At 36.9% G+C, this 20,982-nt stretch overlaps 1 protein-coding gene across 1 annotated transcript in view; it reads right to left on the reverse strand.

Moving 5' to 3' along the window:
* Positions 1 to 20,982, reverse strand: part of AGPS (alkylglycerone phosphate synthase) — a 140,427-nt gene that overhangs the window by 102,886 nt on the left and 16,559 nt on the right. Inside the window, exon 2 of the mRNA XM_082395636.1 lies at positions 1,617 to 1,706. Within this exon, the coding sequence (XP_082251762.1) occupies positions 1,617 to 1,706 (90 nt within the window). The remainder of the gene's footprint in view (positions 1 to 1,616; positions 1,707 to 20,982) is intronic.

Below are 20,982 nucleotides of genomic sequence, written 5' to 3' on the forward strand. Positions count from 1 at the left end.
TAATTGTGACACTTCCTATGACTAATCATTCACTTCACACACATACACTGCTAACATAAACCAATGCATAGCCTACAGTACACTACAGAAGACAGTAGGTATCTTATGCTTTCAATGGCACAGTGCACAAGTGCCTATTTGCCCCCTCACATAAAACAAAGATGCTATAACTTCAAGGTCCAGAAAGAGAGAAATGAAGACAGTATCTAAGAAGAGAGGAAGTTGGTTTTCTAAGTTCAGAAGATTCACTTTTTCCCCCCTGAAGATTCTGTAAAGCCAATCTCTACATGACAAGTTTCTACTGTATTAGACATTATTCTATTTAAAACATAAAACGCTCAATGTTTAGAACACTGGTAAATTTAATTTTAACCAGAAATTCCTTCTACCTGAATTACACAATTTCTCAACTAAGCCTCCACCAACATGCTGTCCAGTCACACTAAAGAATGGGAATGAGAATGCAGATAATTATTTTTCCTATTAAAAAGCAAATGTAAAGTGTACATCTTCACACCTTCATTAAAATTAGTTACTAATTACCATTCTTGAGGTTTTGTTTCAGGTACGAAGTACGTTTAAGTTAAAAACAAAAATGGAATGGTTATGTTGTAAAGAAAAAGAATTTCTCCAAAGAAAACTTTTCTTGCTGATATTTCAATATACTGATATACCATATACTTGTTCTAAAAACAAGTATATTAATGCCCAATAGATATGAAGTCAAAGTGCAATACTGGAACAGATTCATGATATACCTAATCCAATTTTTTACCTAGTCTCAATTTTTAATTACTTTCAGAGTCACATTTAAATATTTTGTATTTGTACTCACTGTCCTTCCAAGTTATATCAAAATTCAATAGACAAACCCAAAACACCAGCTTCGGCAGGGTCAATGTTGCTTAAAATCAATTAAGAACTCATTTTACAATTCTGTCTACATCTGTAACAGTAACAATACAAATATTCTTTAGAATTCTTATCAACATTATTACCAAAAATATTTCAGAATGTGAAAGTTACCACACAAATGACTGATCTTTCTTCATCACTTCTTCCCTAATATACCTCAGAAAACTAATTTTAAAAATACTATATTCACAAGGACTTTCCATAATGTTCACCTTCCATAATAACCCAACCAAAATTATATTTCCAGTCTTAAACAAAGAGTTACTTTGAACAAGCTGATGTTGTGCAGATTAGATGGTGGGTAACTGCAAACCTTTTTGGATCCTGATTCAAACTACCTACAGAATGATATTTTTTAGACAGAAAAATGTGAATGTGAATAACCAGATATTAAAAAATTTCTGTTATTTGGGGGAGTATGATAATAGTATTATATGATTGGTTATATTAGGTCCTTATTTTTTAAAGGGATACATATATAAATATTTAGAAGTGACATGACAATGTCAGAATTTGATACATAACAGAAAAAGAAAAGCAATTATGGTAAAATGTTAATAACTTTTAAAACAAGGGGGGAGTCATTCTATTATCCTATTTTTTATGTATGTCTATTATTTCACATTATATTTGTTATTTATGTTTAAAATTTTTCAGAGAAAGAGAAATAAAAGGAATAAAACAAAGAAAAAACCAGTTACCTTTTCCCAGTCAACTCAACTTGTCCTTTCTTATTGAAGAAGAACCTGGAATCATTATATCCCCATCCATTCCATTTCATAACTTCTTGCCTAATAATCAGAAAAATATACATAAATGAGATCTATACTAAACATCTCAAAACTGAACACTGCATCATTGACTATTAACTTCCACAATCATTTAACAAAAGACCTTATTCCACTAATATTATGTTGCTTTAAATAAAATGAATATATATTAAAATGTCTATACATTAATATTTCTAAATATAGAATCACTCTGATGAGCAGCACCTGCTTCACAAAGGGCTACAACCACTAAATTTAATGCATTCAAAGGAAAAAGGAAGGAGAAGGAGAAAAATATTCTTAAGAGTATAAATATGCTTCATTTTGCACATTATTGAGTTTACATTATACGACGGCCTAAAATATTTTGCAACTAAAATAAAATTTACTTAACAGGAAACAAGTTTTTTCATATATTAGAAAAATCGCAATTATTAATCTTCTGCTAGAATGAAAAAGACCAATTTACAAAGTAGGTTCACTAGCACTGACACTACCAGTAGCAGGCACTTTCAATAAAGTAGCTTAAAAATCTGAACACTGGGTTTACAAACATTCTAAATCCTTCAACTTCTATGTAAATGCCAACATCTACCTTAATCTACATATTAACATTAACATAACAGTTAATGACCATACCAGTTTTCAATGTTCCAAAACAATGTTATCTTTAATTTCCAAAATGCCAGTATTTCATAGTTTTAAAAATCGTTTTCGGGGCTTCCCTGGTGGCGCAGTGGTTGAGAATCTGCCTGCCGATGCAGGGGACATGGGTTCGAGCCCTGGTCTGGGAAGATCCCACATGCCGCGGAGCAACTAGGCCTGTGAGCCACAACTACTGAGCCTGCACGTCTGGAGCCTGTGCTCCACAACAAGAGAGTCCACGATAGTGAGAGGCCCGTGCACTGCGATGAAGAGTGGCCCTCGCTTGCCACAACTGGAGAAAGCCCTCGCACAGAAACGAACACCCAACACAGCCAAAAAAAAAAAAATTTGTTTTCATCAAAATCAATCACTCACTCATTCAATTTTACACATTACAAAAGAATTAGATTGGTTTGGACCCATGCAGAACACAAAAAGCAACCACACCGAACTACTGTGTCAGCATTTAATACATATTTTAGCATGGTGCCCTAGTACACTTGGGCCACTGAAATAAACTGATGGTGAATCTTCTTACTGCAAATTCAATGATGTAGTTTATGATGAAAATACTTGAAAATACATCGTAAGAAAGAACTCTGTAACTATGTGTGGTGATGAATGTTAACTAGACTTATTACAGTGATAAATTCACAATATACACAAATATCGAATCACTAAGCTGTACACCTAAAACTAGTATAATGTTACACGTCAATTTTACCTCAATTTTTTAATGAAATTTCAAAATAAACAAAGACGTACTATTAAAAAGTGTTCTAGGGATTCCCTGGTGGCACAGTGGTTAAAAATCCGCCTGCCAATGCAGAGGACACAGGTTGGAGCCCTGGTCCGGGAAGATCCCACATGCCGCGGAGCAACTAAGTCTGTGCGCCAAAACTACTGAGCCTGTGCTCTAGAGCCTGCAAGCCACAACTACTGAGCTCACGTGCCACAACTACTGAAGCCTGCATGCCTAGAGCCAGAGCTCGGCAACAAGAGAAGCCACCGCAGTGAGAAGCCCGTGCACCACAATGAAGAGTAGCCCCTGCTCACCTCAACCAGAGAAAGCCCACGTGCAGCAACGAAGACCCAACACAGCCAAAAAAACAACTGAATAAATAAAAAATAAAAAGTGTTCTAATTCTCCATAATTCTCAAGGAAGAAAATAGGAAGAAAATGACTACTGACAAGCAAGCAAATTTTTTATTACAATCATAATTCTTCTTCCGGTTCAAGGGCTTTTCAAACAAGTAGAACACTAACACGATACGAATGAACCAAATACAGTCATTAATTATGTAATGAAATCCCCATCTATACATAAAATTAAGAAAAAAGAAACTAGGAATGCTCTCTTTAAAATGAGACTTTACTAACAATAAAAACTAAATTTCCTATACAAACACATACTGTTCAAAAACATCACGATCCAACTATCTATTTATTTATTTATTGCCACACTGGGTCTTTGTTGCTGCATGCGGGCTCTCTCTAGTTGCGGTGAGCAGGGGCTACTTTTTGTTGCGGTGCGTGGGCTTCTCATTGCAGTGGCTTCTCTTGTTGTGGAGCACGTGCTCTAGGGCGTGCAGGCTTCAGTACTTGTGACGCACGGGCTGAGTAGATGTGGCACACGGGTTTAGTTGCTCTGCCACATGTAGGATCTTCCCGGACCAGGGATTGAACTCGTATCCCCTGCATTGGCAGGCAGATTGTTCACAACTGAGCCACCAGGGAAGCCCTCAAAAACATCTTAAAGAGTAACAAATCCAGAGATTAGATTTGTAGATGAGTCTGTTATAAACTATCATTCAATATTTTCTTATTTCACAATTCTACCTCACTGTAGAGGGAGGTTTCAAAAGAGAGCTTCTGGAAAAACTCTCTACAGAAAAATCTCATGACTAATGACATGTCACTAATCCACTTGTTTTATTTTTTTTTCCACATCTTTATTGGAGTATAATTGCATTACAGTGCTGTGTTACTTGCTGCTGCATAACAAAGTGAATCAGCTATATGTATACATATATCCCCATATCTCCTCCCTCTTGTGTCTCCTTCCCACCCTCCCTACTCCCTATCCCACCCCTTTAGGTGGACACAAAGCACCAAGCTGATCTCCCTTTGCTATGCAGCTGCTTCCCACTAGCTATCTATTTTACATTTGGTAGTGTATATATGTCAATGCTACTCTCTCACTTCATCCCAGCTTACCCTTCCCCCTCTCCATGTCCTAAAGTCCACTCTCTACGTCTGTGTCTTTATTCCTGTCCTGCCCCTAGGTTCATCAGAACCTTTTTTTTTTTTTAGATTCCATATATATGTGTTAGCATATGGTATGTTTTTCTCTTTCTGACTTACTTCACTCTGTATGACAAACTCTAGGTCCATCCACCTCACTACAAATAACTCAATTTCGCTTCTTTATATAGCTGAGTAATATTCCATTGTATATATGTGCCACATCTTCTTTATCCATTCATCTGTAGATGGACACTTAGGTTGCTTCCATGTCCTGGCTACTGTAAATGGAGCTGCAATGAACATTGTGGCACATGACTCTTTGAATTATGGTTTTCTCAAGGTATATGCCCAGTAGTGGGATTGCTGGGTCGTATGGTAGCTCTATTTTTAGTTTTTTAAGGAACCTCCATACAGCTCTCCATAGTGTTTGTATCAATTTACATTCCCACCAACAGCACAAGAGGGTTCCCTTTTCTCCACACCCTCTCCAGCATTTACTGTTTGTAGATTTTTTGATGATGGCCATTATGACTGGTGTGAGGTGATACCTCATTGTACTTTTGATTTCCATTTCTCTAATTATTAGTGATGTTGAGCATCCTTTCATGTGTTTATTGGCAATCTGTATATCTTCTTTGGAAAAATGTCTATTTAGGTCTTCTGCCCATTTTTGGATTGGGTTGTTTGCTTTTTTGATATTGAGCTGCATGAGCTGCTTGTGTATTTTGGAGATTAATCCTTTGTCAGTTGCTTCATTTGCAAATATTTTCTCCCATTCTGAGGGTTTTCTTTTGGTCTTGTTTATGGTCTCCTTTGCTGTGCAAAAGCTTTTAAGCTTCATTAAGTCCCATTTGTTTATTTTTGTTTTTATTTCCATTTCTCGAGGAGGTGGGTCAAAAAGGATCTTGCTGTGATTTATGTCATAGAGTGTTCTGCCTATGTTTTCCTCTAAGAGTTTTATAGTCTCTGGCCTTACATTTAGGTCTTTAATCCATTATGAGTTTATTTTTGTGTATGGTGTTAGGCAGTGTTCTAATTTCATTCTTTTACATGCAGCTGTCCAGTTTCCCCAGCACCACTTATTGAAGAGGCTGTCTTTTCTCCATTGTATACTGGAGACGCAGTGGTTAAGAATCCGCCTGCCAATGCAGGGGATATGGGTTTGAGCCCTGGTCCAGGAAGATCCCACATGCCGTGGAGCAACTAAGCCCTGCGCCACAACTACTGAGCCTGCGCTCCAGAGCCTGCAAGCCACAACTACTAAGCCCGCACACCTTGAGCCCATGCTCCACAACAAAGAGAAGCCAACACAATGAGAAGCCCGTGCACCACAACAAAGAGTAGCCCCCACTTGCCACAACTAGAAAAAGCCCACGCACAGCAACAAAGACCCAACACAGCCATAAATAAATCAATTAATTAAAAAAACAAAAAAAAGTATACACTGTGCCCATTGTATACTCTTGCCTCCTTTATCAAAAATAAGGTGACCGTATGTGCGTGGGTTTATCTCTGGGCTTTCTCTCCTGTTCCATTGATCTATATTTCTGTTTTTGTGCCAGTACCATACTGCCTTGATTACTGTAGCTTTGCAGTATAGTCTGAAGTCAGGGAGCCTGATTCCTTCAGCTTTGTGTTTCTTTCTCGGGGTCTTTTGTGTTTTCATACAAACTGTGAAAGGTTTTGTTCTAGTTCTGTGAAAAATGCCATTGGTAGTTTGATAGGGATTGCACTGAATCTGTAGATTGTTTTGGGTAGTATAGTCATTTTCACAATGTTGATTCTTCCAATACACGAACATGGTATATCTCTCCATCTGTTTGTATCGTCATTAATTTCTTTCATCCGTGTTTTATAGTTTTCTGCATACAGGTCTTTTGTCTCCCTAGGTTGGTTTATTCCTAGGTATTTTATTCTTTTTGTTGCAGTGGTAAACGGGAGTGTTTCCTTAATTTCTCTTTCAGATTTTTCATCATTAGTGCATAGGAATGCAAGAGATTTCTGTGCATTAATTTTGTATCCTGCTACTTTACCAAGTTCACGATTAGCTCTAGTAGTTTTCTGGTAGCATCTTTGGGATTCTCTATGTATAGTATCATGTCATCTGCAAACAGTGACAACTTTACTTCTTCTTTTCCAATTTGGATTCCTTTTATATCTTTTTCTCCTCTGATTGCTGTGGCTAAAACTTCCAAAACTATAATAGTTTTTGAATAATAGTGGTGAGAGTGGGCAACTTTGTCTTGTTCCTGATCTTAGTGGAAATGATTTCAGTTTTTCACCACTGAGAAGGACGTTGGCTGTTGGTTTGTCATATATGGCCTTTATTATGTTGAGGTAAGTTCCCTCTCTGCCTACTTTCTGGAGAGTCTTTATCATAAATGGGTGTTGAATTTTGTCAAAAGCTTTTTCTGCATCTACTGAGATGATCATATGGTTTTTCTCCTTTAATTTGTTAATATGGTGTATCACATTGACTGATTTGCATATATTGAACAATCCCTGCATTCCTGGGATAAACCCCACTTGATCATGATGTATGATCCTTTTAATATGCTGTTGGATTCTGTTTGCTAGTATTTTGTTGAGGATTTTTGCATCTATGTTCATCAGTGATACTGGCCTGTAGTTTTCTTTTTTTGTGACATCTTTGTCTGGTTTTGGCATCAGGTTGATGGTGACCTCATAGAATGAGTTTCGGAATGTTCCGCCCTCTGCTATATTTTAGAAGAGCTTAAGAAGGATAGGTGTTAGCTCTTGTTTAAATGTTTGATAGAATTCACCTGTGAAGCCATCTGGTCCTGGGGCTTTATTTTTTGGAAGATTTTTAATCACAGTATCAATTTCAGTGCTTCTGATTGGTCTGTTTATCTTTTCTATTTTTTCCTGGTTCAGTCTCAGAAGGTTGTACTTTTCTAAAGATCTGTCCATTTCTTCCACATTCTCCATTTTATTGGCATATGGTTGCTTGTAGTAATCTCTCATAATCCTTGGTATTTCTGCAGTATCTGTTGTTACTTCTCCTTTTTCATTTCTAATTCTATTGATTTGAGTCTTTTCCCTTTTTTTCTTTATGAGTCTGGCTAATGGTTTATAAATTTTGTTTATCTTCTCAAAGAACCAGACTTTAGTTTTATTGATCTTTACTATCATTGCCTTCATTTCTATTTCATTTGTTTCTGCTCTGATCTTTATGATTTCTTTACTTCTGCTAACTTTGGGGTTTTTTTGTTCTTCTTTCTCTAATTGCTTTAGGTGTAAGGTTAGGTTGTTTATTTTAGATGTTTCTTGTTTCTTGAGGTAGGATTGTACTGCTGTAAACTTCCCTCTTAGAACTGCTTTTGCTGCATCCCATAGGTTTTGGGTCGTCGTGTTTTCATTGTCATTTGTTACTAGGTATTTTTTTGTTTCTTCAGTGATCTTTTGGTTATTTAGTAGTGTACTGTTTAGCCTCCATGTGTTTGTATTTTTTACAGATTTTTTTCCTGTAATTGATATCTAGTCTCATAGCACTGTGGTCAGAAAAGATACTTGATACGATTTCAATTTTCTTAAATTTACCAAGGCTTGATTTGTGACCCACATATGATCTATCCTGGAGAATGTTCCATGAGCACTCAAGAAGGAAGTGTATTCTGTTGTTTTTGGATGCAATGTCCTGTAAGTATCAATTAAGTCCATCTTGTTTAATGTGTCATTTAAAGCTTGTGTTTCCTTATTTTCATTTTGGATAATCAGTCCATTGGTGAAAGTGGGGTGTTAAAATCCCCCACTATGATTGTGTTACTGTCAATTTCCCCTTTTATGGCTGTTAGCATTCGCCTTATGTATTGAGGTGCTCCTATGTTGGGTGCATAAATATTTACAATTGTTATATCTTCTTCTTGGATTGATCCCTTGATCATTATGTAGTGTCCTTCTTTATCTCTTGTAATAATCTTTATTTTACAGTCTATTTTGTCTGATATGAGAATTGCTACTCCAGCTTTCTTTTGATTTCCATTTGCATGGAATATCTTTTTCCGTCCCCTCACTTTCAGTCTGTATGTGTCCCTAGGTCTGAAGTGGGTCTCTTGTAGACAGCATATATACGGGTCTTGTTTTTGTATCCATTCAGCCAGTCTATGTCTTTTGGTTGGAGCATTTAATCCATTTACATTTAAGGTAATTATCCATATGTATGTTCCTATTACCATTTTCTTAATTGTTTTCAGTTTGTTATTGAAGGTCTTTTCCTTCTCTTGTGCTTCCTGCCTAGAGAAGTTCCTTTAGCATTTGTTGTAAAGCTGGTTTGGTGCTGCTGAATTCTCTTAGCTTTTGCTTGTCTGTAAAGGTTTTAATTTCTCCATCAAATCTGAATGAGATCCTTGCTGGGTAGAGTAATCTTGGTTGTAGGTTTTTCCCTTTCATCACTTTAAATATGTCCTGCCACTCCCTTCTGGCTTGCAGAGTTTCTCCTGAAAGATCAGCTGTTAACCTTGGGGATTCCCTTGTATGTTATTTGCTGCTTTTCCCTTGCTGCTTTTAATATTTTTCCATTGTGTTTAATTTTTGATAGTTTGATTAATATGTGTCTTGGCGTGTTTCTCCTTGAATTTATCCTGTATGGGACTCTGCACTTCCTGGACTTGATGGACTATTTCCTTTCCCATATTAGGAAAGTTTTCAACTATAATCTTTTCAAATATTTTCTCAGTCCCTTTTTTTTCCTCTTCTTCTTCTGGGACCTCTATAATTCGAATGTTGGTGCACTTAATGTTGTCCCAGAGGTCTCTGAGACTGTCCTCAATTCTTTTCATTCTTTTTTCTTTATGCTGCCCTGTGGTAGTTATTTCCACTACTTTATCTTCCAGGTCACTTCTCCGTTCTTCTGCCTCAGTTATTCTGCTATTGATCCCTTCTAGAGAATTTTTAATTTCATTTATTGTGTTGTTCATCATTGTTTGTTTGCTCTTTAGTTCTTCGAGGTCCTTGTTAAACGTTTTTTGTATTTTCTCCATTCTATTTCCAAGATTTTTGGATCATCTTTACTATCATTTCTCTGAATTCTTTTTCATGTAGACTGCCTATTTCCTCTTCATTTGTTTGGTCTGGTGGGCTTGCTCCTTCATCTGCTGTGTATTTCTCTGTCTTCTCATTTTGCTTAACTTACTGTGTTTGGGGTCTCCTTTTCGCAGGCTGCAGGTTCGTACTTCCCGTTGTTTTTGGTGTCTGTCCCCAGTGGGTAAGGTTGGTCCAGTGGGTTGTGTAGGCTTCCTGGTGGAGGGGACTGGTGCCTGTGTTCTGGTGGATGAGGCTGGATCTTGTCCTTCTAGTGGCCAGCACCACATCCGGTGGTGTGTTTTGGAGTGTCTCTAAACTTATTATGATTTTAGGCAGCCTTTCTGCTAATGGGTAGGGTTGTGTTCCTGTCTTGCTAGTTGTTTGGCATAGGGTGTCCAGCACTGTAGCTTGCTGGTCGTTGAGTGGAGCTGGGTCTTAGTGTTGAGATGGAGATCTCTGGGAGAGTTTTCACTGTTTGATATTACAGGGGGCTGGGAGGTCTCTGGTGGACCACTGTCCTGAACTTGGCTCTCCCACCATAGAGGCTCAGGCCTGACACCCGGCCGGAGCACCAAGACCCTGTGAGCCACACGGCATGAAAGAGCATATTGATTTGGAGGCTGGTAGCCAGTTAACTTGTCACCTGATCTTCATATGCAAAAGGCCTTTATTCCACTGGTCTCTGAGATCTCCTCATGCTCTTTAATCTTCTTTGCTCAACTCCTAAACTTTCCCCCCCTCCCTCTGGCCTGTATAGTATTCTTACCTCAATGCCCCCTTGCTGCAAATGCAAAACAGGCTTCCCAGGGGTAGACTATTTGGGTCTTTGCCAGCCAAGAGATGGCTTTTTATCATGCGGAATGTTTCTCTGTTGTTGTTATTATTGCTGTCCTCTTTTTCTTTTAGCAGTTTATTACAAGTTATGATAAAGGATACAGGTGAACATCCAATGGAAAAGATGCATAAGGCAAGGCATGGGGGGAGGGGCACGGAGCGTCCGTGCTCTCTCCAGGCCCAAAACTCTGACCAAATCTCCACGTGTTCGCTGACCTGGGAGTTCTCCAAACCCCGTCCTTTTGGGGTTTTATAGAGGCCTGCACTTGTTTTCTTAAGTTTACACTTTGTAAGAACAGATTAGGTTATTGTCCACTTTGCTTTTTTCATGATTATATTCTCTTAAATTTTCTGAATATAATTTACTTAATATTTTATTTTTATTATGTTTCCATAATAATTTACATGAGAATATGTACATTCTAGTTAACATCTTTACTTAATATTTTATAATATGTGCATACATTTTTGTATATGCAATGAATTTTATTAGTGAATTTAAACATTTGTCATGAAGTCTGTACTCTATAAAAGAATAGTTTCATATTATACAAAATAAATGCAAAAATACCAATATAGTCATTTTGCCTTGGTATTACAATCACTAAGCACGGGAAATTATTTCAGTACAGATGTTGAATTTGGCAGGTTTACACAGCTTAACAATGAGAATCATTTTCCTTAAAATTATGCTTAGAATTTTAAAAAATTATTCCCAGATGGCCTCAAAGTAAACGTGATTACATGTGCTCACTCTTAACACTTCATGAGAAAAATGAATCAAGGAAATAAGCAGGAAATATCTGCTGCTGTACACTGAAAAATGAAGAGATTTACATACTCAAGACTCTGGAACTTAAATTTTCAGTTGGGTAATATCTTAAAGAACCTCCAAGTTTTTAACTGTAGGCTAAGGTACCTTTTTCTTTCTTGTCATCTCAATCAGAAAATTCTGCCTAGGATATAGGCCTTACCATACTTATACCAACTTTTGGAAGCTTCCCGGAAGTTGAAATACAGGCATTTGTAATGCATTTGTGCCTTAAAAAAACAATGTTATGTTGCTTAAGTAGTATGTAATTAAAATCTAGATTACCCCCAAACCAATTTTCTGTTATTTTCAAAGTACCCCACACATTAAATAAAACATAGGCAAATTTCCTAGGCTTCTGGTTTTAAACTTTTATATACACGTATCCCTTCAAATTACTAATATTTTCTATGACAGTTAAACTTAACTATGTGATTACTTTATAAACTTTAAAATAACTTCTTATATAGAAGAATGTAATGAGTACACTGAAGGACATTTTATAGCATTAACATTTTAAAAATTAGAGTAAAACTTTACACGGTCATAGAATTCTAAAACTAAAAAGGTCCTTAGAAACCATCCAGTTCAACTGCTCATTTTTCAGATGAAGAAATGTGTGCCCAGAGAAGTACTCATGATTACACAGTTAAGTTAGTTGTGAGCATCAGAAAGTGAACTCCCAATCTTGTCATTCTTTCTCTTCAGAGAGGTAATATTCGAAACCCACTAAGTCATGCTCTCAGGTAACTAAAATGATTTAAAGGAACCTCTTCTTCATCGCATTAGTATTTTTCTAAGCACTATTACATGTTATTATTATAATCATTATTCTGCACTTGACCTAAAGGAAAACATTTAAGAATCAAGGAATCTGGTTGTATTAGGATACCCAATGACTTGTACTCCCTTTATCTATAGGATAATGAACTCTGCCATTCAGCATAATGATTCCAAAGCACTCCCGAAATGAAGAATGATCAAAGAATCACCAACTTTCCATAAGATTCGAATAAAAGAATTCAATTCTCAACTAACCATAGAAATCAACTAACCAGACTGATCTCTCACACTTTCCACTTCTTAGAGCTAACTACAAATTTAATGTCTTCAAGATATAAGACTCCCCTCCCCCCCGCCAAGAAACAAGAAAAGCTGGATTGATTTTACTACACACACACACACAAGTCCATGTTTTACACATTTACACAACTGACCACAGTATCAAATAGTGAAAAAGCACATTGTATTAGCTGGCATAACAAAAGAAAAAGGAGACATTAAAATAGCACCACACGTACACAAGGTGGCAGTATTCTCCCATGCTATACATACTCACTATTCTGCATTTCCCAGTGCTGATTTTTGCACAATTTTTAACTGAAATTTTAGATTTAACATTATCTTTATCAAAACCATAGCGTTCCTTTCTTTATTCTTAAAATGGGAAATTTTCATTTTTATGTCTCTGTACAAACATAGATTAAGTCAGATTACTATTCCTCTACTAGTGATTTAAAGGAACCTCTTCTTCATCACATCAATATTTTTCTAAGCACTATTACAGGTTGCAAGCATCCCAATATAAATGCATAGTTCCTATCATTACTATTTCTAATCATGATAGTTTTCACTGGAAAATAAAGAAAAGGAAAATATGCTTTGAGCTACTTTTATTTGAGGTTAGCAATAAAAAAAGTTCAGCTAGCTGATAACTAAAAAAAATATATTTTTCCAATATAATTCCGAAAATCAAAATTCTAATACAAGATACTTCACTGCTCAGTTCAGATAAAAAACCAAATTGTTATCTACATTTTCTAATTTAAACAATGAGAAAGAGATCATATGATCTCAGAGCTTTTGAAAAATAAAAACTGAAGTATGAAACTTAAGCCCCAATGCTGGATTTCTACTAACAAAGCTCAGTATCAGTTAAATTCAAATTAATTCCATATGTATTATAATCTGTAGAAGTTAAAAACATTTTTTTTTGATCTTTCAAAGAGTTTTTGGTGCTAATTAAAATCCTCATTATCTGGTAATGTGTTTAATTACTTTAAGACCCACACAGAGACTTCTTTAAATAGTAGTGAACACAAAAGGAGAAACAATATGATCTATATGCCATAATACAATTTAAGCAAATAAAAATACACACACTAAATAATACTGCATATTTTATAAAACACATACACATATATTTAAGAACATTCATGGGTGCCCATGGTGGGGCGGGGGGAGATGGGATTAGAAATCAAAGGAAATCACAAAAGTGAAGTAAAAAATAAAAGTGATGAGAAAGACACCAAGATCTGATAAATAAAATAAATATTTCCCTAAGAAGATATGCTACCAAAAAATACCTATAAATGAAACAATCTTCCTACTAGCTTCTTTTATTTTAAAAAATTGAGGGGCTTCCCTGGTGGCGCAGTGGTTGAGAATCTGCCTGCCAATGCAGGGTACATGGGTTCAAGCCCTGGTCTGGGAAGATCCCACATGCCGTGGAGCAACTAGGCCCGTGAGCCACAACTACTGAGCCTGCGCGTCTGGAGCCTGTGCCCCGCAACAAGAGAGGCCGCGACAGTGAAAGGCCCACACACTGCGATGAAGAGTGGCCCCCACTTGCCACAACTAGAGAAAGCCCTCCCATAGAAACGAAGATCCAACACAGCCAAATAAATAAATAAATAAATAAATAAATAAATAAATTGAAGCTGAGTTCCCATTAGCAATATAAAGGCCTAATGAGGAGAGAAATCTGCAGAATACTGTTTAATTCTAAATTTAATTTAAAATATATATGCTTTAAAATACATTTAAAACCATGGTCACATCTAGTCTACAGGTCCTACAAAATTATTTCTAAAAACTAAATAGCAAAACTCCCATACAACTATTTACAATGCTTATTGTCTCAATCTAACAGTGCAACTAATCCCCTTTCAAATAGTTAGTTGTTAATCCAAGTAGCTTAGTTATAAGTGTAATAATTTATGCATACTATAAAAGAAAGCCCCTTTACAAAAAAAAGAATATAAAAACTCAAACAGAAGACATGGATAGATAATCACCACTTAATTTACACTGCTACAACAAATCTTGCAGTTCTAAGACTGTTAAAAAATTTGACTTAGAAAAAAGATAAATGCCATCAGGCTCTGAAAGCTTGACACTATCAAACATCTGAATCAGAATATTTCCTCTTGCCCTGATATAAAACTCACTAACTCTTCTAACTATACTTTATTTCCTACAGAGAAAAACTGGCCAACTGAAATGTCCAGGGGGCTTGACAATTTTATTTTTTCATCATGAGTTTGTCTATTGGCACTCTAACTTTGGTCACTAGTGAAGGTAGCTAACACAAGTCAAACTACTTAACTACGATTGATTCCGGGACCCTAACAAGATCAGGTTTCTGGACAGGTCAACAAGATAACATCCGTGCCCAACAGGACAACAGCGTGCTTCTCCTTGCAAAACCTGGACATTATCATGCAACCCTGTGAACTTCAACAGGAATTTCAATCTTCCCTCAATATCCCCTAAATTAAAACTCTAGTTGCCATAATAAAAATTTGGCCCTTCCATGTAATAAGTCAATCAATTTTCTAATTTTATCCAATGTGATAGTGTAAAATGGATAAAATATAAGACTTTAGACACAGAAAGTTGTCAGCAAGAACATGGAAAAGAGGAACAGAAAAGCATTACTGGTAAACCACTCCACAGAGCAATGGTATGCTAACTTTTCATAAGTAATGGCATTTCTATGGCCCAACTATACAGCTCCTGGGTATACATTTGGGAGGAATTCACACACAGTTCCATAAGGAAACATGTGTGATATATTCTCTGGAGAATTATTTGTAAGAGTAGCTGGAGGCATCACTAAAGGATTGGATGAGTGGTAAGTAAATTCCCTGACATACTATGCAGCAATCAGAAGCAGAGAGGGAGATAGATATATATACAGAAACATGAAGAGACTTCTTTAAAGAGTAGTGAACACAAAAGGAGAAACAATATGGTCTATATGCCATAATACAATTTAAGCAAATAAAAATACACACACTAAATAATACTGCATATTTTATAAAACACATACACATATATTTAAGAACATTCATGGGTGCCCATGGTGGGGCGGGGGGAGATGGGATTAGAAATCAGAGATTGAGGAAATAAAAATAAAAGAGGCCTCACATCTGTTCATAGGCAAATGCCATGAACTAAAGGGCTGTGATTACCACAACTCTGAACTTGAAGCAAATACGCTGCTCAGCCCTTAAGTCTCAGGGCAGTTTCTCTCTGTTCCAAGAGGACAATTGTTTCTTTCACATACATACAGAAATTCCATGATGGTTCGTTATAAAACCCATTGTTGGGTTACTTAGCAATCTCTACAAGTTGTTGGGTTTTTTTAAAATGATAGAATTCCATTACAAATGAGTCAGCTTCAAACATACAGCAAATCAAACACATATTTAATTTCCTACAGTCAACTCTTTATAGTTTACAAGAATCTGGTACTGTGAAGAAACTTTTTAAAACCTGAATTCAAGGGTCAAAAGTTGTGTCCCCCAAGGTCCAATTCCTATTATACTCACAATGAATTAATGAATGGAAAAAAAAGAAATATACAGGTATGGGGGAAAAAATCTTATAGACAGAGGCACAAAGAGTTGGAAAAGAAGGGAGGACTGGGGTAAATAAAGCAAGGCCAGCCTTACCCCTTGGCAGAATAATCTGGCACTCACTACTCACTGCAGGCTCCTCGGGGACGTTCCCTGACCCCCAAATTTGCCTTACACCCTACCAAATTCTACCAATTGGAAATTCATTATTGTTTGAATAATCTCTTTGAAAATGGAAATACAGACTATTGGTCATTCATACTTATAGTCATACATATTCCAAGTATTTTGTGCTATGGTAGGCATGTACGCACGCACACACTCACACAAACTTGGTATCTGCCATTCTGAAGACCTGGAAAGGCACAACCATTCTATTGTTCACCCTCATGTGCTGGTCTATGTAATAAGGAAAACAGCCCAAATCAGTATCAGGGAGTTGTCTTAGCAAAAGACAAAGAACAAGAATGTATACTTCCCTTGACCATGTGTGCTCCCTGAACTATACTTTAAATTTCATAATTTGTTTTCTCCACTGTCCACCTGTAAACTAATCAATGTGGCAATTTAGGTAATCAATTCCAGAATTTCTCTACAACCGTGAAAATGTTACTTAACTTTCATTGCTCCCTCCTACTTGCTAGTAATTGGCAGAGGAACTTTATCACAAGCTACTGACCAACCTGTAAGCGACCAAAGGCCATTTCTGATACAGTCTTCCATTTTTGTAAAAACTATAAAACTGAACAAGAGAATGTGAATGTCTCTAAAAATCTGTATGTCATTTTACCATGAAAACCAAGCCTCTGAATTCCCTTTCTTAGGGAACAAGTTGTCCTCCAGGGGACAACTCAATACTCTTGACAAGACCCTAAAAAGGCTAAGACTGAAGTCCACGTCTGTTTGATACACATAGCATTCCAGCTGTAACAAATGTTTTTTTACTTAAAATAATAACAATAATAATAAGCAGCAGCCACTTCTACTTTAAATGACAGGTAGTTGGGATTATTACCTTTGCTTCTGGAAAACTCACAGAAAAAAATGAACCCCACAAAGTTTGGGGGGAGAGAAAAGGAAATATTAAAATCAGGACCCAATCACAACCACAGAGGTTCTCAAACTTCTTGGGAGTATAAATATCACCTTGGGTGCTCACTTTAATTTATTTTTTAAAATTTATTTTTGGTCATGTTGGGTCTTCATTGCTGCGGGCGGGCTTTCTCTAGTTGTGGCGAGCAGGGTCTACTCTTTGTTGAGGTGCGCAGGCTTCTCATCGCAGTAGCTTCTCTTGTTGCGGAGCACGGGCTTCAGTAGTTGTGGTACGCAGGCTCAACAGTTGTGGCTCACGGGCTCTAGAGCACAGGCTCAGTAGTTGTGGTGCAAGGGCTTAGCTGCTCCGTGGCATGTGGGATCTTCCCGGACCAGGGCTCAAACCTGTGTCCCCTGCATTGGCAGGCGGATCCTTAACCAATGCGCCACCAGGGAAGCCCTGGGTACTCACTTTAAAAGCAGAGTCCTGATGTGGAGAAAAGGGAACCCTCATGCAGTGTTGGTGGAAAACAGTGTGGAAGTTCCTCAAAAAATTAAAAATAGAACTACCATACGCTCCAGCTATTCCACTCCTGGGTATTTATCCAAAGAAAATGAAAACACTAATTTGAAAAGAGAGATGCACCCCTATGTTCACTGCACCATTATTTACAATAGCCAACTATGGAAGCAACCTACAAAGATGTGACTGACACATGTATAACGGAATATAACTCAGCCACAAAGAAGAATGAAATCTTGTCATTTGCGACAACATGTACGGACCTAGAGGGTATTATACTAAGTGAAATAAGTAAGACAGAGAAAGACAAATACTGTATGATTTCACTTACATGCGGGAATCTAAAAGACAAAACAAATGAACAAAGTCATAGCAACAGAGTCACAGGTACAGAGAACAAACAGGTGGTTGTCAGAGGGGAGGTGGATGGAGGGATGAGAGAAAAAGATGAGGGAGATTAAGAGGTACAAACTTCTAGTTACAAAATAAATGAGTCACAGGTATGAAACGTACAGTGTGGGGAATATAGTCAACAATAACGTAAATGATTTAAAATCAAGTTGCTCTCACCCAAACTCTATCAAAATCAGGAGGGACTGGAAATGGAGGAAGGGGAAAAAAATTAAAATTTTAAACTCACTGCACTATAGGAGAGGACTGACCTGAGTAGAGTTTTGTAACAGAACAGGGCAGCAAGAAGAAAAAGTGGGGGCACTCACCTTGTGGAAGACAGAGGAAGGGGATAACAGGAAATGAAGATTTGGTTACATGACAGAGGAGGTGGACAGATCTATAACCAAATTTTACAAAGGATTATCCTGGAAGGGGGGAACAAGAGCTACACGGAGACAATATTTTCTGATCCAAATTTTGGAAAGTTGACCTGTTATGGAAATTTCCTAGTTAATACATTTACAAAGCATAAAAATTAAGAGAACGACTTATCAAATAATTTGTTTTTCGGACAATAATATGTTTATTCACATTCCAATATATGTGGTCACCAAGGCCACATACCAAGTAGAGGCAGCAGTGGGCCGTGACTCCTAAAAGCAACTGAGAAGAGTTGCAAAATGAGAAATAACATAAGGGTGACCAACATGTGCACGATACTGACCAGCAGCCTACTATGTAGTATATGAAACTGCTGATGCTCTTTACTCTTCCGGTTCTTCCTTTCCTCTCTAATGCATAAGGTGATATTTATTAGAAGTTTGTTCTTGCTATTAAAATGCCATGGTTTCCACTGACGACTTCCCACTTCTTGCCGTGCTTCCACCTTCAGAAACTATTTCAGCACAGGATTCTTATTACTCCTTTCTACACAGTTTACTGCAATAGTAACAGTGTTGCATAATGCTGTAAAGCTAAGCATTTTCCAATCATTATCTCATTTACTTCTCACATCAATCCAGTGATATACGTGTTATTATCTCTAATTAAATCATGAGAAAACAGGTTGAGAGTCAGTAACTTGTCCAGGCACACGATACAACTAGGATTTAAATCTTGGTCTTCTGGCTCCAACACTCCTTAACCATCAAGCTATGATTTCAATTTTGCAATATGTTTAAATGTTTTCAAAATAATATGTTGGGAGAAAAAGGAAACTGCTAAGACTATAATCCTTAAAGTGTATCACCTCATATAGAGGGATTTGTTCAAACGGTGAGTATGAGCCAACTGAGTAAGTGTGGAGTATACATTATTTACTGATAACAATAAGCAGTTTAAATTGGCGTATCTAAGCCAGTTGCCTCAGCTCTCTCTCCTTTTCATCACCTCAGAGGCCCAGGCAGGGTAAAGAACAGTTTCCTAGGCTTCCTATGGTCATTATTTGGTTTCCCATTAGCAACTCAGGCCAAAACATAATTTCCTTTTATCTGAATTTCTAGAAAGCTGCTTTCTTAAATTATACGATAGAAATCAGTTCAAATACAACAGCAGTATTTCTCCTAGGATTCCAATCATGTCCAATTCTTTATTTTTGGTCAAAATTAAGTCCAAACAAGCAGTTGTCCTTTATTTCTGGCTCTGCCAACAAAGTAAATGAATCATGTATTCCAATGCTAAGCCCTTTTTAAAAATGTGCCTTAAAAAAATTCTTAAGGATTTAACTGTAAAAAGGTTATCATAGCATTCTTTAAAATTGGGCAAAACTGGGAATATATTCTATGATCATCCAAATCTTCTCATCAATGTTTTCACCCTCAGACATAAGAATTTTTCCATCGTGACATAGAATAATACTCTTCCAACTCTTTGAATCTATGTTTCTTTGAAATGAAGCTGCCCTTCCATTGCTGTACCAGTCACCATTTCCCTCTCATACATCTGTTATAGCACTTAGCACCTTGCAGTAATAAAATACACATCACTCTTCCTTAGTCGAACTGCAAGTCCCAGAAGGCAAAAACTATGTTCTAATCCTCCTCAGTGCTTAGCACATAGAAAACACTGTATAAATCACCAACAAACTTGGGTAGGTGAAGTTTCAAAGGGGTGAGGAGATGGCTAAAGAATATCCAACTGATTTAAATGAAGTAAGGCTCCAGGTCTAGATGTTACATTGCATGATACTTAACAGTATTTTTCTTTTAAGAGTTACTGTTCATAATATGAGAAATTACAGGGAAGAGGTAACAGACCCAGAGTGCCCTCCCCTCAATTCTCAAGAACAAAAAGAAAAGATCCCCAAAACAATAAACCCTGAAGCCTGGTGTCAAATAAGCAAAGGATTTTTAGAGAATGGCACAAGAAAAGGTGTGAAAGTTAGAAAACGTGATGTAAATAAGAGACCTTGACTAGAACAGAAGAGACAGGTAAATTAGAAGCTGAGATTTTTAAAGGTACAGACTTTAAACAGTGGTTGGGGGTAGGAGGTTATGACTTCACTCCAGCTACACTAGTCTCATTGTTACTCTCCTAATATGACACATGTACGCCTCCCCTTAGGGGGTCTGCACACACTATTCTTCTGCCTGGAATACTCACTTTAACTAGATATGAATACAGCTAAATTCTGTCATCTTCATATATTTGTTCAAATGCCATTTCTCCAATAACATCCTGTTTAAAATCTGAACCTACCTCCTTACTCTGCTCCACTTTTTCTTTTTTCCACAGCACTTACCACCTTCTAAGAGACTTAACAATTTAACTGAACATAATAAATAAGTAATTACCCATTTCACTCATTAGAACATAAGCTCCATGAGGGCAAAATCTTTGTCCATTTTGTTCACTGATACAGCCTAAGCACCTAGAACACAAATGACTGATAAATACATGTTTAGTGCACAAAATGAATGTGAGAAAGATTGTGAAGAAAAAATGAATACGACTTGGTTATATCCGTATAGTATAAAGGAAAAAGCTCTAGACTTGAGAGAAAAGGTCTGGACTCAAATCTAAGCTCAACTCTTACTAGGTAACAAGTGACTATTACCTGGCAAGTGTCTATGAACTTCAGTTACTGATCTATAAAATGGGTGATTGTGAGGATCACACAAGACAAG

This window comes from Balaenoptera borealis, assembly GCF_965194805.1.
Source record: "Balaenoptera borealis genome assembly, chromosome: 6".
Taxonomy (NCBI): Eukaryota; Metazoa; Chordata; class Mammalia; order Artiodactyla; family Balaenopteridae; genus Balaenoptera; species Balaenoptera borealis.